The sequence below is a fragment of the Miniopterus schreibersii genome (genome assembly GCF_964146895.1).
Source record: "Miniopterus schreibersii genome assembly, chromosome: 9".
NCBI classification, from domain to species: domain Eukaryota; kingdom Metazoa; phylum Chordata; class Mammalia; order Chiroptera; family Miniopteridae; genus Miniopterus; species Miniopterus schreibersii.
The window spans coordinates 11610440-11636265 of NC_138118.1; the positions used below are offsets into that span (position 1 = coordinate 11610440).

General features: G+C 49.4%; 1 protein-coding gene across 1 annotated transcript in view; it reads left to right on the forward strand.

Moving 5' to 3' along the window:
- Positions 1 to 22693: 22693 nt before the first annotated feature.
- LOC308561844 (solute carrier family 23 member 1-like) overlaps positions 22694 to 25826 on the forward strand; it is a 28247-nt gene continuing 25114 nt past the window's right edge. The window contains exon 1 of the mRNA XM_081147375.1: positions 22694 to 22855. Coding sequence (XP_081003501.1) covers positions 22814 to 22855 — 42 coding nt within the window. The 5' untranslated portion in view covers positions 22694 to 22813. The remainder of the gene's footprint in view (positions 22856 to 25826) is intronic.

Consider the following 25826-nt stretch of genomic DNA (forward strand, 5'->3'; position numbering starts at 1 on the left):
CACTCTGGTCCCTTATATGTAATCTTTTTTTCCCCTCCCTCTCTAACGCTTGTAGAAATTGTGTTTTTCATGCTCTGAAATTTCAGTGATGTTTCTCTGTGTGGGTCTGTTTTATTTCATTGTGCCGGACACACAGTAGGCCTTTAAAATCTGGCGACTCATGTCCTTCAGTTCTGGGGAATTTTCTTATTTCATTAGTGAATTTCTTGCAATTATTTTCTGTTCTCTCTTTCTAAAAATCCCATTATTCCAATATCAAACCTTCTGAACTTCCCTTCTGGTTTTGTTTTTCCCCCGATTTTCCATCTCTGTCTTTTGCTCTTTTTTCTAGAGAGCTTGTATCTCAGCTTTATTGTTTATAGTTCTATTTTTCTTGTGTTGTTTCTGTTTCTCCAGGTTGTTTTCAGCTGTTTGTTTGCTTTGATCTCTCTCTTCCCTATTAGAGACTGGAAGTCCTTGGCTACCTGCTCATGAATTAGACTAAAAAGCTGATGGGAAGTTTTGGAAACACGAAGGCTTGCCATGTTTGAACTCCAGCGTCGGAAGGTCTGGGTGTGCTCTGTGTTGGGGAACCCCTGCTGTCAATGTCTTTAGTCCTTTTCATTGGGGCTGGTCTGACTGCTGGAGCTGTATTGGAGGTCTCTCTGTTCCTTATGCATAGATTCATTTAATCCCTATTTTGAGTTCTTTCCTCTGTAGAGATTAAGTCTCCAAATATCTACCCACTTAGGATAAGTGTGGTTGCACTATGGTGTGGAGTTGGGGGATGAACCTGGGGAACCAACTTCTTAAAACATCTTTCTCACGAATCTTTATTTCAGCCCTACGCTGCACATCTTATTCTTGGTTCTAGGGGTACCTGGCACTGTCCGATTCCGTGCCGGTGAGGATCGTGTGGTGCAAAATGGGTTGGGTCTCAGCTTTCCCCCGTTAGCTTGAGGCTTCTCATCAACCAAGTGAGTCCACTCCGCCATCTGCTTTCTAGGTCACGTTTTCTTCTGCCATCTCCTCTCATGTTCTCTCTGTGTGTTTTTTTCTTCTTTATTCTAATTTTAGTAGACCTATAGGAAGAAATGAAATGAAGTATGTAGGTTGAATCTGCCACCTTAGCCCTGATTGGTGCTCTGATTTTATAAGCTAATGGGCATAGTTTGTTGGGTCATAGGCAGAGGGAGCTCTTGCTCTTGGCCCATGAGCGCTGGTTGACGTGTATATTTCTGGATTTGAATGGCACCTGCCCATATGTTTACCTTGAAGTGGTTTCTCTTTTTAACATTCTTTCCCCCCCCCTTGATATTTAGTGATTTGAGAGAGAGAGAAACACCTATTTGCTGTTCCACTTATTCATGCATCAGTGGTTGATTCTTGTATGTGCCCTGGCTGGGGATCAAACCCGCAACCTTGGCGTGTTGTGACGACGCTCTAAGCAACTGAGCTGCCCAGCCAGGGCTTAACAGCCTCTTTTCCAATGAATCTCTTTTGATTTACAATCAGTAGTTGGTTTTCCAAAGGCTCATCATTGCATTGGTTAAAATTTTAGTCTGGATATTAAAGGCAAGTTTTACTTTTATTGCAATTTGGTGGGAGGGCTGTTGGTCATTTTCTAGGCTACATGGCATTAGAACTATTCTAGAAATTGCAGAGAATGAAAAACAGTCTATCCTTAACTGTATGTGAATTGTGCTTTGTGAATTAGGTAATAAATGTCGACAGTGTATTTCCACAAGGTTGATACGATGATAGCCAGTGTAGAGCTGGATGCGCTTAGTTCTGTCTAACACAGTTTGCCTGGACTTGAAGACGTGGCATCCACTCCACATTATTTTGGTTTTCTATCAAATTCTTTACCAGTGTGATTTGGTTGAAGGTCCTTGTTATATTTAAGGTATGTAAACTTTTAAAAGTCAGCCAGCTTATACACCTTAAACATAATCATGAGACATACCCTTTGTCAGATGTAGCTATTTGTGCCCACGTGGCCTATCCAAGCGAAAGATGATTGAGGTCATTAGCATGAACTCTCTTAAAAAGCCAAGTTCTTACGTTGTCACAAAAATCAGCATTCTTGGTGCTTATTTACCCAGTGTTGATTTAGTCCAGACATAACTTTCGGACACTCAGGTAGTTTCCTACCAGGGAGAGCTGCGTTTGAAAATACATTTCTAAAATTTTTCCTGAACAAACTGATTTAAAGAAATGAGTATATGGCTAAAAAAAAAAAAAAAAAATCCCTTTAAAGGGTAAAATCATTATTTCCACTGGAACCCAAATACTTTGGGAAAGAGCATAAACATTGGCCCAAATGTTCAGGGAGCATCTGATAATAATTGGCCATTCTGAAGACTGAATTCTGCATTTGATTAATTTCTGAGGGAAACTGAGTGTGTGTGTGTCACTGCACCTCCTTCCACAGTTGAAGGAAGTAGGTGTATAAGGACCAGTAGAAATTAATAGGCCAAATAGAATTTTTTGTGTGTGGGCTGGATGATTCGAAAACTCTAAGGCTCATAAATAATTGAATTAAGAGCATTTAAAGAGAAATAAGTGATCTGTCGGTTTCTTATTTTCAGCTTTAGTATTTGTGAAACTAAAGAAATGTTTATAAACGGCCTGATATATTACATACAGTCCAGAAGACTTCCTTTTTTATTTTTTATTGTTGTTTCCGTAGCATGAATTCCTTGGCTTTTATCAGTCTCCATAATATGCAAAAGTAGACAAACAGGCCCAGAGAAGTTAGGTTTTTGTCCTGGGTCACAGATTTTACACCGCCTTCAACTACATGGGTCGGTGACTTTGGTCACACTCCCTCTCTGCTTCAGAGCGCCACGTGCTTTGTCAGCTCCCTTGTTTATATTTATAAAATGACTACGATGAGGGTGCTGCTATCTCTTCCCCCCTGGAGTCAGCTAAGTGGTGGAAGAAAGGGTATGAAGAGATACATATTGATCACAGGTCACAGAGTGAGTCCAAGGATGGCTGGGCAATAGGAGCCTTCAGGACTTCTCGACTGTTTTGTGCTTATACTGAGTTTTGTTTGCATTGCATCAGACACCGAGTCAGCCAGTATCTCTGGATTTTGCACAGCTCAGAGAGAAAGACAGGGTAATTGCCTTCAGATATTTAAGGACAGTTATGTAGGAGAGGAAACAGGATGAAGGATGCAACTGGTACTAAGATGTGAAAGAGGTTGGGGTTTAATCTAGTCTCCCATTTTGCAAACACCTACGTAGGGCTGGGCATTGTGGCAGATGATCCCTGCTCTCAGACTCTGAGAAAGTTTCGATAGCTGACTCCAAAGCAAGACTGAATGTGAGGGTCAGGAACACAAAATATCAAAGTAGTGGAAGCTTTGGATGAGCTGAGACTTGGGTTGGGGACAACCCGAGCAAAGCAGGACTTGGTTGGCGCTTGCACAGAGCCTGGTTAGGAACCGCGCCTCGGTGTGGAAGGAACACGGGGCCTGTGTGGTTGGCTTGTGACAAAGAAGGCCCGCGGGTGGACTGGGCACTGCTTCAGCTGGACATGAGCCACTGGCCATTGGTAAGCAGGGAGGAGACGTGACAGAGTTGTGCTGTATGAACAAACAGCCCTAGGCAGAAACAGCCCTGGGCGGTGAGGGTGGCAGTGACCCTGGGGGCAGTTCTTTGGGTTAATGAAAGAACCCGGGGATCTAAGGTCTGACCTCAGAAGGGCCATCAGTGACCCCCTAAAATTGTCTGTAAAATAGTTTATGCGCATATATGTTTTATCAGAACATAAATAATGTCTGTGATATAATAAAAGTGTAGCTACTGAACTGGACAACTAGTCCAGGTGAAGATTATTGGCTGATAAGAGGACTGAGAAAGAGGAAGGGGAAGAAATTTGAGAGAGATCTGAGAGTCTTGATTTTTTGCAAGTTATCAGGTATGGTTAAAGGTTAAGGAAACAAGTTCAGAGCTTTCTCAGGGTTTTCCTAGGTCCCCCACTAGACTGGACGCTCTCTGGGAGCAGGGAACACGCCTGCCTATTAGCTGGTGTGCTCCCAGCACTTAGCAAAGGGCCTGGCACGTAGGAGCCTCTCAGTACTGAACCTGAATGGGAATGAAATATATGCTATGTGGTTTGAGCCTGGTAGCTGGAATAAATAATTGTGTGGTGCTTCAGAGAGATGTGGGCTCATGCAAAGGACCTGGTTTGAAAGGAAGGTGATTCTTATTTTCGGATTTGTTGAGTTTTAGGTTTCAGCAGATCATCCAGGTGGTGGTATCTGGGAAATAGTTGGACATTTGGGTGTGGAACTCAGGAGAAAGGCCGGAGGTAGAAATAAAGTTTTGGAGTCATCTTTATAAGGCGCAGAGGTGAGATGGAAACCTTGGGAAACACAGAGATGAGTGTCTGAAATGAAGGAGAACTGAATGTTATGGCGTAGGACCATTTCTGGGCAAGAATTATTCAAGGTGGTATTCGGTGTTAGTCAGGGTTTCATCGGGAAACACGGGGTTTTACAGCCACTGGAAGGCTGGGAGAGGCAAGGCCAGGCATCTGGAAGACAAGCTAGCTTGTCTGTTGACAATTCATCATGAGCCCCACTCCCTGCTCCCCTCTCCTCTGCATCACAGTGCTCAGATTCCTTCCAGGGATCCCAGGTTTGATCCCGCTGCTAAGAGGCATGTGGGTGAAATATGAAAGCTGGGCAAGAGGCCGTGGCAGCTCTGGGCAGGTGGCTGCTCCCAGAGTTCTCCGAATCACCAGGCTGGTGCTGCAGGCAGCTGTGAACAAGAAAGCCAAATGCACTGGAATCAAGAGCATATGTGGAGGTTTAGGAGGTTTCCTCGTAGGAAGAGGGCTCCTTTTCCCCTCTCAGATAGGAGCAAATGAAAGAGAGGGTTTTGAGGCGAAGACCAGAAATGTTAAGGGAACCCATAAGCTCAGTATACGGAGGAGCCAGAGAGAGAATCGCAGTCTGGAGTTTGAGAACACAAAAGCTGTCGCCAGCACTTTGGGGAATGGAGCAGGAGGTAGAAGGATGGATAGATGGAGAGGTGAAAGGAGCAGGAAGGAAGTAGCAGGGGCCTGGTGGAGGTCAGCAGGTATCTGAAATGGGCCCGATCAGAATAATGCGACATTGCCCAGAAATGCTCATCAGTCTTAGAGCAAAAGAAAGGAAGAGAGATGGGGATGACCTGGAGCTTTTCTAGACCTGGCAGGAAATCCTGGGCTGGAGGCTTTGGATGGGGCAAGGTATCAGATGGCTCACCTTGAGGTTTGGGCCCACAGGAGGCCAACAGTAGGGGGCGCTCTTAAACCGTGCGTCCGTCTCCTGGGAAAGGTCTTGGTGCCCATGAACTTGTGCACACGAACTACACAGCCTGTTGCCAGGGACAGAGCCATTCAGACGAATGCCACGCCAGCTAAGCAGTTGGACCCCTCGATGATCCCTGAAGTTTCTTCCAAAAGTCAAGATTTTATGGTTATTTTGGGATTACTGCAGTTGTCGGTAGCTAGAAACGTTATGTACACAATTTAACAGAATATACAAAGAATTCTTTTATAAAATTCACAATAGCTAAATCCTATATATTGATTTTTCTCCCAGGGATATGTGTATATTCTTGTTAATATTATCCACATGATTGTTTTTTGTGGTTTTTTTTTTGTCGTTTTGTTTTTTGTGGTTTTTTTTTACCCTAAACAGTATTGAGTAAAGAGGTAGTAGGCTGTGATTAGCTTTAGGGATACAGTTGGGGATAAAACAGACATGGCTCCTTCCCTAGAGCCCATTTTCGGGTATGAGATGACCATTAAGTAGTGAATATACAGTCGCATCAGGAAAGCCGAAGGACGTGTGTATAACCTTGGGATAAGGAACGCATTTGTTAGCACAACACAAAATACAAGGCCCAGGAGGAAAAATCCTGATCGAGGTACTAAACCTAAATTTAAGACTTTTATAAAACAAAACCCCACGGACAAAATTAGATCACCACAGACTGGGAGAAAATACTTGCAACCTAGGTGTTAATAACCTTAAATAACCCCAAGCTTCGCAGGCTCTCGCTGGGAGGCCCCCGACAGGCACCGGAGAAGTGTCCTGCCCACTCAGGGGCCCTGGGAAGACGGCGGCTGTACCACTGTTGGCCTCGGTCGCCTCATCTCCACATCAGGATCCTCCAACTCACGTGGCGTGAGGCTCCAGTGAAACATTTTAAGTGCGAGTGCTCTGAAAACTAAAGCACGGTGCAAACGAGAGAATGATTGCGTAATAATTTGCTGCAAAATAGTTTCTCCTCCCGAAATACTGCTGTTGAGCTTTAGGCTGGTGGCTGGGGCTGCAGGAAGAAGCTTTGGGCCACATGGGTTTTCAGGGTCAAAGAGCCCTTAGGCGGCCCCACAGGCCACCTTGCCCTCTGGACGTCACTCCTCCTGGGAGTGGCATCCACAGGTTCCCTTCAGGAAGACCTTCAGTTCAAGCGGCTTCCAGGTTTGAATCTGCCACCAACCCTCCTGGGGGAAGGCCGTGCTTTGGGTTTCACTGCCTCGGGCTATCAAGTGACATCTTTGAGTAATTACTCGTGTTATATTTGACACTTAAAATTGCTGCTGATCATAACCAGATGCTGGGATAACAGCTTTTCATTTGGGAGATGTCCTACACGGTTTGCGGCAGAGCATCTAAAGTATGTTTTGGAATCCTGTATGTAGGAAGCTTGCAGGGAACACCTGATGTGTCTTTCTAGGTCCGAGAAGGCTGAATGTTAACCCTTACAGGTAGATGAGTATTTTATCTATTCCTTGAACGTGCATTTATTGGGTACCCACCGGCCAGAGTGCCAAGAATGAAAAGATGAGCTCCTGACCACCTAGGAAACCACAGGCTCACAGGGGAGGCTGACACCAATACAGGGGTGGACAAAAGTGGTCAATTCATAGAGAAACAAAGGAGAAGAGCAGTTACCAGGGGTGGGGCGGGGTGGGGAGGGCAGAACTCGGAGCTTCTGTTCAGTGGGTACAGGTTTCCATTTGGGGCGATAGGAATGGTCCAGAGATGGATAGCACAACAGCGTGAATGTTCTGAGTGCCACTGAATTGTATGCTCAAAAAGAATATGGTAAATGTGATGTGTATATTTTACCACAATAATAGTAATTTAAAAAGCTATTACAGTCATCCTGCTAAGAAAGTGTGCATGAGTCTGAACTGAAATGAGAATTAAGAGACAAATAGCAATTAACTCCCCCCTCCTGCCAAGAAGAGTAATTTACATTTAAGAGACATTTCTGAGAGATGATGGCAGGAATTATGTCTGAACGAACAGCTCCAGGGAAGGGGACAGAGATGACGGAGGTCTTTGATTTGGATGACTGTGTACGTGTTGGTTCAGGAGGAAGAGAGCGATGGGTCTGATTTTGTGGGATCTAATCTACGGTGACAAAATACACACGCACAAAACCGAAAGCCACTAGAGCTCAGGAAAGAGGGCAGAGGTAGAGATGACCATTTAGAAGCCATCAGCATGTACTATGGGGCTGAGTCGTTCTGGGGGAGTGGGGTGGAGGGGAGAGCCCAGGCCTGCCCTCCGCTGTGTTTGAGCACAGGCCCCAGGGAGTGAGAGGAATCTAAATGCAAGCCAGTGGCTGCCAGGTGCGTGAGTAGGTGTGCTTGGCAGGGCAGGGTGGGAAGACACGTTTTCTCACAGTCGGGTAGCTTGATTTGTAACTTTTCAATAAGCAGACACATGGGTGCAGGCCTCTGTTGGCACTTGTGCCCTGGACCCTGCAAATAGGGTGGGTGGTTCTCAGGGCCCCACTGTCCCCAGTTGCTCTTCAATGGCAGGCAGCCTGTCTTCTTTCTAAAGATGTATAGGGAGAGAGTCATCTAACTCCTCATTAGCCCTTGCTGCGAACCCCGCTTTCTCGTGACATTCCCTTCCTGGGTTCATGTCCCTTAAGAAACAGGATGAGCTAGTAGGTCACGTGTGCTTGGTGACCGTGTGAGCTGTGGCCTTGAGGTTCCTGAAGCAGCAGCTGTCAGCTCTCAGGTCCTTCCATGGCCCTTCCATCCAGCTTGTCTTCCCTGCCACCCTCGGATGTCAGTACCATGGACAGAACTCGAAGCCCGGTCCTGGGAAGACGGGTCTGTTTGGGATTCTCAGGGGAAGCAGAGGGTGGGCTGCGGCTGCCTGGAGGGAGAAGAGACCTGGTGTAATGTCTCCACTGGGTGTCACTGTCACACAAGGCTCCGCAGGCTGCAAGGTGCTCGAGCCAAGGAGGCCCCTCCTCCCCCTCCCCCAGCCGGGGAACGAGGAAGGAGTTAACCTGGGTCAGTCGCGGGAACGGGGCTGGGAGCCCAAGCGTGGGCATTAGTCTCCCTGTGCTCCTTACCACGCAGCGACCTTGCTCGACCTGAGTGGTGAGATCGGGTGGCGGGAAGCTCCCTGATGGGACTCCCCGCTTGCAGCCGTTTCCTGCAGCCAGGCCTCCCCCAGCTCCCCACCCTCTGCAAATTCTGAGCTGGGAGGTGGGCAGGAGCTCCTCGGAGGAGTGCCAGGGACTGGGTTCTCTGCCTCCCCTGGGCCCATCCACCCACAGGGCTGGTACGTGCTCAGCCTGCCCAACCTTCCGGGCTCTCAGCCTCACAGGCCCGGGCTACTTACACAGAACGGTTCCTTGGCTCCCTCTCCACAAGGAAGCTCACAGTGGAAAAGGTGGAGGCGCCAGGATGGTGGCACTGCTGATGGGGGAGGCCTGCACCGCTCGTGGGAGCCGCTCTCAGAGGACTCAGGGCTTTCTGGGACCCAGACTACATGAGAAAGCCCAGGAGCAACCCCCCCCCCCCCCGCAGTGGCTTCCTTGCATTGAGGGGGCTCACACTGTGGACTCCAGACCGCAGTGCTGACCCCAGGGACAGTTTAGTGCTGTCCATGAGCTGAGATCTCACTCAGCACCAAGCACAGCCCCGGAGCCCAGAGAGGGGCCTGAGCTGGTCTTGATGTTGCAGGAGCTGGGAGGGCAGGGGAGTGGCCTAGGCACTGGGTTCTTTACAGTGGCTCAGAGGGGCCGCGGGAGTAAGACAGCGAATGCCAAAAAGAGCAACCCTCCAGGACCACAGGAAACATGCTTCTGGGCAGAAAACCCCAGAAGGGATCAATTCTATTCCAGACCATCCCCAGTGGTAATGAGTCCTTCTGGGCAGACCCCACCATCCCCAAGCTGGAAGACAGATCTGTTTCGTCTTCCACTGGCCAGGCCTGAGTCTCGGGAGGCAAGTCCCCTGTGTCTATGCCAGGAAATAATTATGGAAGAAAACGTGTCACCAAGTGTAACATTAACAAAAGTGCCACCCACTGGGACGGTGGCCTGGTTTCACCCACAGGACCATCCTTTGAATGGCAACGTGAGCTACTTCGGTTCAGGCTTTCACCCTCCCGGAGACGTCAGCACCCCCCCCCCCCCGCCCCCGCTGCTCCTTCCAGCCTGCCTCCTTCACAAAGCCCTCTCTGGCTGACCGGGATCCAGCATAAATGCGACCCTCCCCACAGGACATTCTTCTCTGTCCCTTCCAAAAATCGTTTTTGTCAGATGTGGGTCGTCTTATTTATTCTCTAATGAGCTAAGTGCCCGATCTGGGTTCCCAGGGTGGTCGTTGGTCTGGGAACCTGTTTTAAGCTAATTATCCGAGGCTTCGTGACATGAGTGTCAGGATAGTCGTCTTTTAATGCTCCACTGCATTGAAACAGCTGACTTTGGTCCAGGAGGTGATGGGATCAGGACTTCACGGGGGAGGGATGCCTAGTGGATGGTGGAGGCCACTTCTGAGACGGGAGGGAAGCAGAGACCTGAGCTGCAGCTCAATCCGGAGGCTCTTGCTGCAGAGGATTGTCCCGGCTGGGTCCTGGCTTTGTCCCATGCCTCTGCTTGTGACTTGGTCATTGTATGCCAGGACAGTTACTGCCAATTCCCAAGGCTTCTGTGCCCCCATGTCCACGTGCAGAGCGTGTGATTTGAGCCTGAGGTTGGACATGACTGCCCCAAACACCCACAGCTGAGCCTATTATTATGATGCGTTTTCGTTTCTACCTGTCCTTGGATTCCTAAACACTCTACCACTTCAAGTTCATCATTCTCCCCCACCCCACTCTCCAAACACACTCCCTCAGCACCCACCAAAGAGCTTCTGGTCAATGAGGGTGTCCTGGCCGGTGTGGTCACTTTACTGGACTGTCTTTGAAGAAGTGTGTTGACCTGGTGGCCCGGGGCTCTCAGACCCCATCCTAGGAGTTCTGAGCCCACTGCAAACATTCTTTAGCGTGTTGGACCAGTTGAGAGGAAGTTGCTCAGAAAACTCTCATTCACACCCCCTGCAGCAACTGGGGAGGCTTTGTGATGTCTCCGGGCCACCAGACGCAGGGCAGATAGAGGGCCAGACCCTGGCACTTTCATGACCCTGGGAAACAAAACCAAAATCAAAGCCCAAATAAGAAAGTACCGGGCATAGGGTGTGTGCACTGGTGCTGGTGTGTGCACTGGTGCTGGTGTGTGCACTGGTGCTGGTGTGTGCAAGGTTCCTGCAAAGAAACTTCTGCCAGATGCTCAGCTGACTGGACCTCTGAGTTGGGTGTGGGAAGGTTCTGGGTGCCTCGCTGCTCAGTTGCCCGGCGCTGAGCTTCTCCCTCCCTCTGCGCCCTCTCCCTTTCATGGGTTCAGAGCTGTTTACGTGATCCCTTGACATCTTCCTCGCCACACACCCCAGACTAAGCCTGACTGTGCTGCTGCTGCCTTATGTTAGCAGCTGTATCCCCCCCCCCCCCCCCCGTCCTGTAGAGAATTCAGTAAGGACTGGCCTTTGCGGCTGTCTAGTTGGATCCAGAGACTCAAAGCCAAGTGACCAAGAAGCAGGTGACTCAAGCCAAAGAGACCCTCCTAAGCGGAGCTCAGCTACCGCATCCGCTTTCCTCGGAGAGCCTCTGGCGGCCTCTCTCCCTCCTGTCTCAGCTCCCGTGTGGGTTGGTTTGCTCTGCCGAGCTGCCAAGCTTGCTTGGAAAGAATGACAAGGAAAAGTTTTATTTAACACTCTCATTTTGCCCTCCCAGAAGCTTCCTGTGCCCCTTCCCGTGGACCCTTTTTATGGAAGCAGGGGGGCTACTGAGGTGGTTACGAAGGCGGTGGTGGCAAAGGTGGGACGCTGGGTGGCTGCTCTGGGGAGCAATGTGCTCATGAGAGACTCAAAACCTCTCCATCTAGCATTGTAGCAACTATATTGTCTTGTTTTCTATATCTTTTTTTCATTTCCTCTATTTTTGTTATTTTTATTTCAATTACAGTTTATTTTTATTTATATTTATTTATTTATTTATTTTACTTTTTAAATTTATCTTTATTGTTGAGAGTATTATAGGCATACCATTTTCCCCTGCAACTGACCCCCTCCACTTTGCTCCCACCTCCTCCCCAGGCCTTCACCCCGTTATTGACTGTGTCCATGGGTTATGCATATATGCATATAACTTCTTTGGTTAATCTCTTCCCACCCTCCACCCCCCTTCCCTCTTAAGTATGATCATCTGTTACATGTGTCAGTGTCTCTGGATCTATTTAGTTCATCAGATTCTTTTGTTCATTAGCTTCTTCTTAAAGAAGACCCTTCACCATTTCCTGTAGTGCTGGTCTGGTGGTGATGAACTCCTTTAGCTCTTTCTTATCTGTGAAGCTCTTTATCTGACCTTCAGTTCTAAATGATAGCTTTGCTGGGTAGAGCAATCTTGGTTGTAGTTCCGTTTTTCATCACTTTGAATATTTCTTGCCCCTCCCTTCTGGCCTGCAAGGTTTCTGTTGAGAAATCAGCTGACAGTCCTATGGGTGCTCCCTTGTAGGTAACTAACTGCTTTTCTCTTGCTGCTTTTAAGATTCTCTCTTTGTCTTTAACCTTTGGCATTTTAATTATGATGTGTCTTGCTGTGGGCCTCTTTGGGTTCCTCTTGTTTGGGACCCTCTGTGCTTCCTGGACTTGAAAGTCTATTTCTTTCCCCAGGTAGGGGAAGTTTTCTGTAATTATCTTTTCAAATAGGTTTTCAATTCCTTGATCTCTTTCTGCCTCTTCTGGCACCCCAATAATATGAATGTTGGGTCTCTTGAAGTTGTCCCAGAGGCTCCTTATACTATCTTCATATTTCTGGATTCTTTTTTCTTTTTGCTCTTCTGGTTGGGTGTTTTTTGTTTCCTCACGTTCCAAATTGCTGATTTGATTCTCAGCGTCCTCTACTCTACTGTTGATTCCCTGTAAATTATTCTTCATTTCAGTTCCTGTAGCCTTCATTTCAAATTGGTACTTCATTATGTTATTGATTTTCTCAGTTATTTCCCTAACCATTTGCTTAAACATCCTTATAACCAAAATTCTGAACTCTCTATCTGTTAGCTTGCTTGGATCTATTTCATTTAGTTCCTCTTCTAGAGATTTCTTCTGTTCTTTCCTTTGTGACATGCTTCTTTGCCTCCACATTTTGGCTGCTTCCAGGTGCTTGTTTCTATGTATTAGGTAGAGCTGCTATGTCTCCTGGAATTGGCAGAGTGGCTTTGTGTAGTAGGTGTCCTGTATGGTCCAGTGGGTCAGCCTCCCCAGTCACCTGAGCTGGGCCTTCTAGGTGCTCCCCTGTGTGGGCTGTGTGCACTGACCTGTTGTAGTTGAGCCTTGGTTGCTGTTGGCGTCACTGGGAGGAACTGACCCCCAGGCCAATCGACTGTGAGGACCAGCTGCAACTATAGCCAAAGAGCTGCTGTGCTGGAGACACCCCTGTGGAGCAGGATTTACTTCAGTGGAGCTTTAGTGTTCACCAAGTGCGCCCCTTGAGTGTGTCCCTCGTGGATGTGGTAGGGCTGTAATCCAGCGTGGTTGAGTCTGAGCACCAGGTGCACTGTCTCTGGGGCCTCCTGGGAGGTGCAAAGTCAGCTTGTGCCAGTGCCTTGCCCAGGGCCACCCAGCATGAGCTACACAGCAAACCATAGTTGGCTACTACTTGTGCTGGGCTTGGAGGTGCCCAGGAGAGGCCAAGCTATGAGCCAATGCAGCTGCCGCTAGTGCCAGGCCTGGGGCCGCTTATCAAGCCGTGTGGGGCCCACTGCTGCTTGTTTGAGAGATTTTAGAAAAGTCCTAAGCATGAGGCTCGAGAGGCCACTTGCACAGAAAAGCCCCTGGAAATGGCCTGGATGAGCTGCAGGTGGGGAGGGCGGGGCCTCTGGGAATCACGGGGCGGGGCCAACGGTGTGAGTCAGGTGCTGGCGACTCAAACATGGCGCCTGCCTGCCGGCTGTGTGCGGGGAGGACTCGCCACAGGAGCCACGGCCTCCGCCAGCCCTTCTGCCTGGGAGGAAGCCGCCCTCCGCCTCTCACCCCGACTTCAGGCAGGTTAGTTCCCCCCGAGTGTCCCGGGTCCTTTCCGGCTGCTCCCGGCGCTGGGCTCAGAGGGAGCGTCCGAGTGAGTCCGCGCCGGGCCCTTTAGAGGAGCTGCTGGGGCTCCCGCAGCCTCCGCGACCCTCAGGGACAGTCCCCGCTGGTTTCACAGCCCAGAGCTGTGGGGACGTCTCTTCCCGGCCTGGAGCCCTGGGCTGGGGGCCTGCTGTGGGGCTGGGACCCCTCCCTCCTCCGGGAAAACTCCGCGGCTGAGATTCCCTCCCGGGTTTACCTTGTGGCACCGGGTGTGGGCCCAAGGCCGCGTCTCTGCGATTCAGCCCCGATCCGCCCGCGTCTCCGCCCCTCCTACCGCTCTCGGTGCTTCCTCAGCTCCCTGGTTGTGGGGCTTCTGTTCAGCCAGATTTCAGGAGGCTCCAAGTGACGGTGGTTCTGTATTTTAGTTGTAATTTTGATGCGGTTGCGGGAGGCGGCGGGTGCAGCTGTTACCTACGCCGCCATCTTGTTTCTCTAGCTCAATTAGTTTATATTCAATGTTATTTTGTTCTAGTTTCACATGTACAGCATAGTGGGCAGACGATCATATACTCTACATGGTGTTCCCCTGACACCTCCAGCACCCAACTGGCACCATCAGTAGGCGAGTGGATGAAAAGCTGTGGTGCATACGTTGTAGGTGGCACCAGGTGTTAGACCAGCGGGGTCAGGCGGGACCTGGGTTCAGCAGCCTTGGTGCTTGAGTTCCGGCTAGGAAAGGATTCAGAGCCAAGACTCAAACTGTAAGAAAACATTTATTTGGAAAATCACAGAGGTAGCAGAAGTAATTCCTAGAAGAAATGGGCTTAGGAACCAAGGTACAGAGGTAAAGGAAGGGCCCTTGGAGCTTGGGAGTGAGGAAGGTAAAGGTGAAGCGCCTGGGGGAAGGGGCAGGGGGAAGGGAAAGCCAAGAATGCTCCCAGGAGGAAGAGAGCACCGGGTCCTCCTTTCTAAGGGTTTTAAGGATGGAGACTTTAGAGGAGGTCCCAGGGGAAGATCTCAATAGAACATTCAGCAGCTTTCCACGTGTGTCCTTTCAGGGTTGTGGTCTCCATTGATTGAGTGGTTGGCACAAGGGCACAGGGTCATTTTCTAATGCAGCCAGTCCTGAGGTCAGCCAAGGGGTCACTGGTCTGGTTTTGCTGCTCTTCTGGGCCTGGAGCTGAAATACAAATGAGGCCTAGATGTTATCTCTAGAGAGGAAAGGTCAGGAGACCAAACAGCATGACCTTTGAAATGCTAGGGGGGGCAATCCTAAAATTATCCTTTGCTAGGCACCTGGGGATTTCTACCCTGGTGACCTTCCATACCTAGCCCATCATCCTTGCCCTGCTCATGTCTAACTGCCTACCACACATATATACAATGAATATTACTCCGCCATGAAAAAGAATGAAATCTTAACCATTTGCAACAGCATGGATGGACCTGGGAGGTATTATACTAAGTGAAATAAGTCAGACAGAGAAAGACAAATACCACATGATTTTACTCATGTGTGGAATTTAAAGAACAAAATAAATGGACAAACAACAGAAACAGACTCATAGATACAGAGAACAGACTGATGGTTGCCAGAGGGGAGGGGGACTGGGTGGAAAAGGTGGAGGGATTGAGTCGTACAGATTGGTAGTTATTTTCTGTATTCTTGATGCTCTGGCATTTGGGGCTCCCTAACCAGGGAAAGACAGGCAGCAAAGGACTCCCCTGTGTGTGTGGCTTTCATATGCAAACCAACCAATCCACAGCCCTACTCTCAACCACCTTCTTAATCTGGCCAAGCCACTAACCCCTTGCCCTAATCATCCCAGGGCCAGATAGCAGACAAACAAGGACAGCCCTTATGGCCCAGAGCCCAGAATTATTCAACCAGCCAACTCTAGACCTGTTCAGCTATACCTTGCCCCATTCATTCCTCCCTGCAAAAATCACAATGAAAACTCGGTCCAGATTTTCCCCTCACTCCTTCCTCCTGGCTAGCCCTGGTGCTTCCTTGTGTGGCCCTGCATGTCCTGCTCCGCCTCCTCCTGGAAACTGTCACAAACTATCTTTTTTAATTTATTTATTTCAAATGAACATTTATTGATCCCATATTAAATGGAACACAGTTATGAAATGTGCCTCCTCCCTCTGTGGACAATTGTCTCCACTGTGTTTATCCTCAGCTGGGTACATCCTGTGGCTCACTCGTCTTTTACAGTTATTCAGACTCCTATAATGGAACAGCAGGTTCATGCAGAAGCTTGGAATACTCTTAGAAAGTTGTGGTTAGTAGGGCAATGATCACAGCCAAGGGAGAAGTGGCTTCATTTTATTTAATGTTATTATTATTTTTAATCCTCACTTGAGGATATTTTTTTCCCATTGCTTTTTAGAGAGAGTGGAAGGGAGAGAGAGGTGAGAAACATTGAAACATCGATGTGAGAGAGACACACCCATTGGTTGCCTCCTGCATGAGCCCCCCGACCAGGGTGGGGAACGAGCCTACAACCGAGGTACATGCCCTTGACCCTTAAGTCTGCAGGCCAACTCTGTAACCACTGAGCGAAACCGGCTAAGCCATGCTTCATTTTAAGCAAGTATTGAGATAAACTTGTCGCTTTCATGGAGGTGCTTGGCTCGTCTGGTGCTCTAGTCACAGGGTCTTCCAAATAATAACCACTGACACTTGCTGTGGCCTCCTCAGTGGCTTCTTCCACAAAGCTGGGGGTGTTTGATTCCATATCAGTTGACAATTTCAAAGCCTGTGTATCTCAAATAAATGCCAGTGGTCAACTCCATACCGCCAGTGAAGTCTAGGTCAGTGGTTCACTCTGAGTCAGTGGTTGGCTACAGCTCAGCCTGGAATATGTGTCATTGAAAATATCTGTGTCTGAGTCAACACTGATGTCTGGGTGTAATGAGGGGAAAGTCCCGGCCAGGCGGAACAGGCTGGAGAGGAGGAGGGCCTTCCTGGTCGTGGTGCGGGTGGGGAGCAGGAGAGCTCAGGAGGCTGGAGAAGGGGAGGAGGCAAGTGGCAGGTCCTCAGTGTGCTCAACTATCTTTTCAATGGCCGTCATCTGATCTGTCAGCCTCACCATACCCGAATGAAAGCAAAATCCCGGGTACATTTTAAAACCAGCATGGAGGCCAAAGACCTCCTTTCTAAGGGACTGGTTGTGTCACCCTCTGAAATGGAGATGACATGTATAAAGTTTTAGAGAAAAGCCAGCACTGTACCTCCCCCTGCGGCGATGACAGCAGTGTCCCCTGCCTCGGGGGTCTGCCCAGCCAGTGATTGTCAGTCCTGGGCTCCAGCAGAGGAAATTGGAACCTGGCCCTTGTTTTCAGACATCTGTTTTATAGCCAGAATCGTGGACAGTGGAAGGGTTTTGAAGTCCACCTCTTTCTGGATAAAGACCTGGCCCAAGAGTCCAGAGTCACAAGTTTATAACTGAGACGTGTTGAATAAACCTGCATAATCTGATTAAATCCAACTGCTATCCCTGGAATGCCTCCTGAGTGTGCCAGACACAGTGATGGGGAGTGGTGAGCACAGCAGCTCAGAGGAGCCAATGATGAAGGTCATCGTAGGCCTTGCTAAGGACTGGTTGTACTGTCTCCTCAGGCCACACGTGAGTCAGACAAATTTAAAAAAGGGGGAATGATGTGACAAGATTTATGTTTTAAGAGTTTATCCAGCCGTGGCCAGTGTGGCTCAGTGATTGGAGCATCAGCCTGGGCACTAAAGGGTCATGGGTTCAGTACCTGGTCAAGGGCACGTACCTAGCTTGCATCAGTATGTTTCTCTCTCTCTCTCTCTCTCTCTCTCTCTCTCCCTCCCTCCCTTCCACTCTCTCTAAAAAAACAAAAAATCATTGAAAAAAATATCCTCAGGTGAGGGTATTTCAAAAAGAATTTCAATGCAAAAGAGACCTGTGTATTATAAAGTCTATAAGGAGATTTCATTGTATTGAGAACTGAAAAATTTACAATTATGAAATAAATGTTTTTTTTAAAAAAGAGTTTATCCAGACTGCTGTGCATAAATTCATAAGGAAGTTGATGGAGAATTGAAAACAGAGCAAAGCAGGTGGCTTGGATGGTGGATACACTTGCCACCATGAGAGAGAATTGGACACACGTGGGATGTACTTTGTAGGTGACGCTGGCAGAACTCAGGACGAACTGCATGTGGTGGACCAGGCTCTGTCTTGGGGGTTCGGGGGATGTTGGTGTCATCCACTGGAATGAGGAGTGTGGACCAAGCAGGTGCCCTTCTTCTCTGAACATTAATTTCTTCTATAGTTCCTTCCAGCTCTCAAAATCTAGAATTCAACTTCCCAGGAAGAACATTTCTCTGCACGAAGGTGGAGGCAGGGAAGGAGGAAGGGATGTTTACATGAATGGGCCCTGAAGTTAGCCATGAACATCTCGCCAGGCTGGCATTCAGCGCAGGACTGGGGACACGTGGGCATGGGCAGAGCTGGGCAGCAACCACCCATGAAGGCCACCTGTGTGCTCCTCGGGAGAAGCACCTTCAGTGTGTTGCCAAAAGCATTTAGGTGAAACTCCCATTGAGAGGAACTGAGCAAGGGGAAGGCCAGAGGCCAAACCACAATTCTCTTCTTATAAAGCCAATCACAAGGGAATTCCACACATACCAGATTTCTCAATCCGTTTGGGCTATTAAATTAAAAATACCACAGACTGGGTGGCTTGAACAACAAACGCTTATTTCTCTCAGTTCTGGAGGCTGAGAAATCCAAGATCAAGGCCCTGGTAGATGCAGTGTCTGGTGAGGACCTGCTTCCTGGGTCATAGATGGCCATCTTCTAGCCCAGTCCTCACCTGGCAGAGGGGTGAGGGGGCTCTCCGGGGTCTATTTGATAAGGGCATTAATTCATTCATGAGGGCTCCACTCTTATTACTTCGAAAGGCCCCACCTCCAGATACCATCACATTGGGCTTTAGGATTTGCCATCCGAATTTTGGGGGGACACAAACATTCCGTCTGTAGCACAGACCTTAGAAGGCCTCTGGCCCTGGGCTCCCACACCTCTCAGCTGATTCACAAAGAGGAGCCAGTGCCCACACTGGGGTGGGACAGGCAGGAGCTGGGAGGGGCCAGCCTGCTGAAGCGCCACCCTCCACTCAATCCTCAGTGACCAGGCACGGACAGCCAGCTTGCTCGCTCTAAGGAAGAGCCAGGATCAGGGAGACACCAAGCTGGCTGCAGGACCTGCTCCTGCTGAGAAGGGACAGCTGTGAAATTATGGCAACCTGTTTTCCGTAGTTAAAACCTGCCTGAGTGTATCAGAGAAGTGGGTTTCAGCCCTAGTCTCCATATGCTGGTTCCAGATCTTGGTTCCACACTCCTCCGCAGCCCTCTGGTCACTTTTATCCCATCCAGGTGTCTAGCCCTGGATCCTGGGACCCCACCTGCACCTTCTTCCTTGGTCCGGGCTTGCCCAACAGAAGGACTTGGACACGGAGACACAGAGACAAGCTGAAGGGTTAGCAGAAGCAGTAAATTACACAAGAGAAGAGAAACGAGATGATCAGTGGCGAGTTGCCTGTCATTCCCGCTACGTGGAGTCATGCCTGCACACCCCGAGAGGGAACCCAGACAAAAGCTTGTACTACCCTGAGCTCTGGAGCAGAAAAGCAAAGACTGGTGGCAACTAAAGAAGAGAAAATTGGGTTAAAAAAAAAAGACTTAGTTATACTTTATTTATTTAAAATCCTACCTATATTGTGCAATGAAAAATGATATGCTGAAGACTTTTTAAGTTGAGTGTTGTTTTTTTAAACGTGAGTTTTTAGACTGGCGTTCAAGAACAGGAGTCAGCAAACTTTTTCTCCAAAGGGCCAGGTAATAAATTATTTTAGGCTTTGTGATCCTGTCACAGCTTCTCAACTGTGTGACACAAAAAGCAGCTCTGGAGATCATGTGGACGAGTGCTCGGGGATATGTTCCCGTAAAACTCTATTCGCACAAACTGGCAGTGGGCCAGACTGGGCCTGTGAGCTGGCCAACCTTTGTTTTATAACTGAAATTCAATTAAGCATGAGTATGGGGATTATTTAGACCGTGAAGTCATAAATCAAGAGCCACAATCCACTTGAGGCAGTTTTCCCAAGCTGCACATATCAAAATTGGCAGTAAATAATTATGCAAATTCAAACCTACAATCCTACAACTCCAGTTTCTGGTGAAATAGGTCAGGGCTCAACAAAGATGTAGAAAACCTCGCCCTCTGTGGCTACGGTTGGTTTCCTGGACCAACAGATCATGAATATATGAAATTAGGTATTCATTTGAGTGAAGCCTCTTAGAGACAAGTGGCTTTTAAATCGATCCCCTGGGCCTCTCTTGGATTATTTTTGCCACATTTTAGACAAATATAATTCTGTCGTGGAAAATATGTTGAGATTGTTAGCATTAGACTTGATGTTTAAGTTATTTTTAATGCTCTTGGAATTTAACAATCATTGTTAGTATAGGGTAAAAAATTAGCAAATATTATGTCAAGTCATTCTAGAAAAAGAGCCAGTCTGGGACTGGAGATAAAAGTGTAAGCTTGTGGATTGGTATTTTGGTTGCAAATGATAGAAAACCCAAATCAAATCGGATCCTAGCAGGGGTCTCATTGCATCTTGTGGCTCTAGGGGGCTCCATACCCATCACTAACCCAAGGCCATGGGTAGGGGGTTGCAGTGCTCCAACTGTGCCCACACCCCATGCAGTAAATGCCACCTGGAGCACATGCCTGGTTGCTGTGGATCAGGATGGCTTTCAAGAAGAAAACAAGAGAAGGCTGAATGGATTCTGAAAGGCAAAACCAAGAGCAGCGCCTACAGTTCAGCTGGACCTTCTCTTGAGAAACTGTTGGCCTTGTTCACACTTGTCAGGTGTGATTTGCCCCATGGCTTTCTCTTGGCATGTTCCCTCCCATGACAGCCATCTACCAATTTATCTGACCTCAGTGCCGAAGGTCCAGGTCAAGCCTTTCTGCTTAGCCCACTTCATGCGCAAAGATGGTACATCCAGTGGGCCATCGGCTGTTGAGAGACCCAGTTGCCTTTCTCTCAGAGCACCTGGGGTCCAAGCAGCTGCCTCAAGTTTGGGATTAGGAGCTTTCTGAGAAAGTGTAATGGAAGAGTTTTCACTCCCTCGTGTGTCTGAGGAAAGATCATGGGTTCCCAGGGAGACCTCATATTCTTAGGCAAAGCCCTCTCGGTGCTTGAGCTAATTGCTACAACTAGATTTCCTTAACTTGAAACACAGGCTCATAAACAGTCGCCTGTGAGTGTGTCAGGTGTGTGCTGCGGGCCCCAGGCTGGTGTGTGTATGGGGTGGCAGGATGGTTCCAGCTGGGGAGGGGGGCCGAGGCCACCCGCTGGGCAGCTGAGGCTGTGAGAGAGCTGTGGGTACCACGGTGGCTTTCGGGTGAGAGATGGTGGCGAAGCTGGGCCAGGCCAATGGGTGGAGGGACCAAAGTCTGCAGCGGTGACTTCTGAGGGGTGGAAGGCTTGGCTTTTCAAGTGAGCAGCTGAGGGAGGTGGGGACTGGGTGGACAGCGGCAGTGGCCACAAGCCAAAGGGTGAGGGCAGAAAGGATTTGTACAAAGAGCCACCTGAGACAGTGTGTCAGGCCCTGAAGAGAGGATTCGAGGTGCAGCGAGGGCAGAGTCTTCGAGAAGTCCCCTACTTCTTTGTCAACCCAACGTTGACAGGGAGGAGAGACGTCCAGCGTGAACCCAACTCTTCCCAGGCCTGCAGGTCTGTGAGGGTGGGGCTGTGGGGGGAAAAGAGGGCGGCTCCCGCTCCCATCCACCCCAGCCAGCCTTCCTGTGGTGACAGGGCTTGGGCCACTCCTGCTCTGTCCTCACCTTGTAACTTGTCCAGCTCAGGGAACAAACTGCACGTTCCCCCTGCAGTGTTTGGGGGAACCCAGCAGACGCAGGAGGCCATGTCCTCCTGGGGCTATCTCACCTTCACTGGGGTGAACCTGGGGCCCCTGGGTGCCACTTGTGCAGGGTCGCTGTTCGTTCAGGGACAGCGTGAGGGAGGCCCCTCCGCGGCCACGCTCGCTGGCCGTCCCCCAGGAGCCCCATGCTGCCCGTCAGCGGAAGCCCCACTCGGCCTGCACGACTCCGTTGGGCCTGGCTTGACCCCTGCGGGCTGCGGAACCAGTCTGGCTGGATTTGCACTTCAGCTCCTGCGTTTGCTATAACCTTGGGCAAATCGCTTAACCCTCAGCCCCCAAATTTCTCAATCTGTAAAATAAGGATGTGAATGCTACTTTGTCGCAAACATTAAATACGATCACATAAAAAAGGTGGAGCCCAGTGCACATGGTTAAGTGTTCCCTTGAAGGTCAGCTACTTAGTGACCTTCGGTCTTCTGACCTTTGCCTTTCGGTCACAGTCCAAATCAGGTCTATCTCCTCCCCTGTGACACATCTCATCTTAATGTTTTTCAGGGCTTGCTCTTGGACCAGCTCCCACTGACATCTATGTGTGTCCTGCCATGTGTTTCCAGAATCTTGAGGCTCAGCGGCACCCATTCCGGAACATTCCACCATCAAGAGTAACAGAAACTTGGCTTGCTTTGAATTTCATGGAGTGGGATTTATCAAGAGTTTGTTAATAGAGCCTTTCAGGTGACACCTTTCCTGGATTTCTCTTCCTAGAAGGTGGGTTATTAGACATTTCTGGGTGTTACAGAGACAATCACCCAGGGGCTAAATGCATTTTTCTCTCAGGCTCTCACTTGAGCCTTTGCCGCACCCAAAGGCATTTTTCTCTCAGGCTCTCACTTGAGCCTTTGCCGCACCCATGAGCTTTGGCTGCTGCTCCCAGGTCAACAGTAATCCTATTTTCCTCATAAATTACCTCATTAAGGCAGCTCAGGGGCCAGGCCCATAGGGTGGTTTTGGCAAAGCTTTCAATCCGGCTCATCCAGTCCTTGGGAATCAGCTTTAGACAACTGCAAAGTCTCTAGCTTCAGCCCAGAGCCTCACCCTCACCCCCCTCACCTCCTGTCCCCTGGTGGAACCTGGCTTCCGCCACACCCCAAGACCATGTTTCCTTGTGCCATGGGGGATCATTAACTTCTTTGCAATGGCTTGAACTTGTCACACTATTAAATATTTGCTGCAACACAATGCACCTTGGTCCCCTGCAGTGACCAGAGAGGGAGAGGACTGGGTGGGTGGGGGGGTCCGTTGTCCAATAGCAGGCGGGGCTTGAAGGCCCCACCCTCCCCAGAGCCAGACAGGATCCTTGACTTTCTCTTTTCCTTATGATTTCAGAAGCATCGAGAAGTTAATCTTTCTCCACTAGAGAAACTTCTTTTTTTTTTATCCTGAGAGGACGCCCAAAGGAGAAGACTCGGATTTGCCATGAGCTCTGCCGCCGCGGGCCCTGAGCATCCTGACCCCTTGGTGAGTTCTGGAAAGAGGGGGAGGGGTAAGACGTGAATGGGCAGCTCGGAAGGAAGAGGCCTGGAGGGGGCCCGGCACGGAGCCCTAGTGCCCGATTCGTCGTTAGTGCTAAGGACAATGGCTTATGATCTAAAGATCTGAGATTTTTACACGAGGCTGCCCCCTGTGCTCAGACCTCACCATCACCAGGGGCAAAGAGTCCTCCCTGAAGGGCTGACCTCTGTGAATGAATCACAAAGGCAGGAGGGAGAGGGGAAATTCTCTGCTTTGCCTTTACCTTTACTTGGCCTGTCTTCTCACAGGTCAGGCTCTGCTGAACCTAAATGTTTGTTTTCCAGGTTTCTCAGGGTGACGGTCCCTTTTATCAGTAGCCCTTTCTGAAGCAAGGTGAAAGGAAAGAGAGAGGGGAGCCGATACTTACTGAGCAACCCAAATGCCCCAGGCACCTTATGTACTTTATTTCCTTCCTTCGAAGCCCACAGAGCAGGCTCTCCTGTTACCATTTTACAGATGGGGAACCTGAGGCCCAGAGAAGTAAAGCCAGGGTAACCCAGCTGAGGGCCTCTCTAGCTAGTCCTTAAGGCCTGGCCCTACCACCTCTCCAACCTATTTTGGCCACCTGTAAAGACCAGGGGGAACTGAGAGTCTTGCCACCCCCCACCACAGGCAGGAAGAGCCCCTCTCTCCACACCAGGCCCGGGCTGCAGCCCTAATGAGGCCCAGCCAAGGTGAGTGTGGGACAGGTGCCAAGGTGTGAGCCTGGGCTGAGCTCTCAGAGCTGTCCCCTGGGGCCAGTCTGCCAGAGCCTGCTCACTGCTGGTCAACCTTTAGTATAGGGGCCCTGGTCCCCTCTTCCGGAAAATCATGGGGGGCACCTGAGAGAACTCTCCTCTCTTTTCCTCAGGATAATCTCTGCCACTACTTCATGGAAGCCAAAAAAACAAAACCAAAACCAAAACAAATCTTGGGAATTAAGTCGAAGACTCCCTTTTCTGAGGGCTGTGATGTTTCCTACATTTTGGGCTTACCTGAGGCCAGTTGGCAAGCGGAAGGGCCTGGGCACGTATCCATCTCCTTTCAGTGGCCTGTTTTCTCTTCATTTTCAGCACCCGGATGAAAGAAGTCACTGTTCTGGGAGGCTTTTGGTTTTCACGTTGCTTTACTAGAAACTTCTAGGGATATAAACATGGGTAAGATAGCTTCCCAACCCTGAAAGCTTATGGCCTTGCCAGGGGAAAGCGGGCTACACAGAATATTTCTAATATAAGGGAGAAAGTGATTAATTACATAACAAGGAGAGAAAATGTGCGCGGAGTGTGAGGCAGGAAACTCATACAGGGGCCGGGCATCGTGAGAGGTGATGAGTAGGAGACACTGAGCCCTCGGGTGCAGGGGCACAAGTGGGGAGCACAGGGTGAGCAAAGGCACTGAGGCAGGATACTGGAGGCCACATGGAGAGGCCTGGCCAATCTCATTGGCTAGAGCCAGGTGACCGGGAATGTTAGGAAATGAACCTAGAGGGTGAAGAGTGGGATGGAAGGTTGTGTGTGCTGATGGAGTACTTCAGAGAGAAAGGGGTCCATCTGCCCCCCAGGTCACCCCCTTCTCTCTGCTGCTGACCCTGTACCAGTCTCCTCCTGCTGTGCTTGTCTGCTCCAGGAAGCTGGAGGGCTGTCCCTGTATGCACAAGGGACAAACCTGCAGGCCACGGCCCTTGATGTCAAAAGAGGAGGGTGCCATTCTCCCATTTACAATGGCACCTTCGACAAGCCTCACTGAGCCTCAGTCTCGTCCTCTGTAAATCAGGGGTGGGTGATAAGGTGATGGTGAGAATCAAATGAGAGGATGCACTGGAAGTTCTTTGTAAACTGTAAAGCACCACAGAATGGCAAGGCTCACCAGAATGCTTCTTTTGGTGAAATTACAGCCCAACTCAGTTCCAAACCAGAAGAGGTGTGGCCCCTTGTCTCATACCAATGCTCACCAGCAGGGGGTGCTTCATTAAGAATTCGCTCTTCCTCGGAAAAGGGGCTCCAGAGCTTTCTCCTGGGGCTGTGTGAGTCACAGGCACAGCCTTCTCCCTGCAGGGGGCTCTCCAGGGATAAAGGTGCTCCCCATATTGGGATAGACTCTCACATGGGGCATCTTCCACCTCCATCTGAGAAGCCCTGCTCTCAAATGTCTCTGGGATGTCACTTGTTTCTGTGTAGGTCTTTAGTGTGCTAAGGAGCCCTCTCTGACACACAGGAATCTTCAGACATGCTATGTATCTGCCTTCGTTGTTGTTTGTTTGCCCCATCTCTTTGCATACGCGATGTGAGGTAGTTTACAACAACAGTCATCTTTTGATCAGGCTCTGTGCTTTCCAGTCATGGCTGACAGGCTTCAGAGAGTCACACACTCTTGAAGAACCAGCTGTTCTCAAGGACAACATATTTTTCTCCCAGCCCCATGTTCCAAAATTTTTTCTTATTTGGAAACTTTTGCAAGGTCAGTTCCCCAGACGTTGTTTTAAAGCAGATGAGGAAGTGGTTTTCATAACCCTCAGATGGTCCAAGTTGATATCGAGGCTGCATATTCAGAGGTCATCATGCTGAGAACAGCCTTTGAGTCATTGGCTGTTAATAGGAAAAAAGACAGGAAGGTCCCAAACCAACAGTTCCCCACATGTTTCCTTCTCCATCACCTTCTTGAGAATCCCCAGAGGTCCTGGGAGAGGGTGTGAGGTGAGCTCGCTGGTGGACACACATGGCTATACCCACTGCAGCCCTGTGAGCTCATTCACAGGCACCCACGGGAGGCCACAGGCACACTCAGTGCATTCTAGGAACTCACAGCCCAGCAGAAGAGAGCGATGAGGAAACCACTCATTATAATGAACATGCTGTGATGAGGGCTTTGACAGATGTCCACACAGGGCCTGGGGGCAGCTACACCATTCTGGGGCCAGCATCCGTTTTCCTGACTGGCT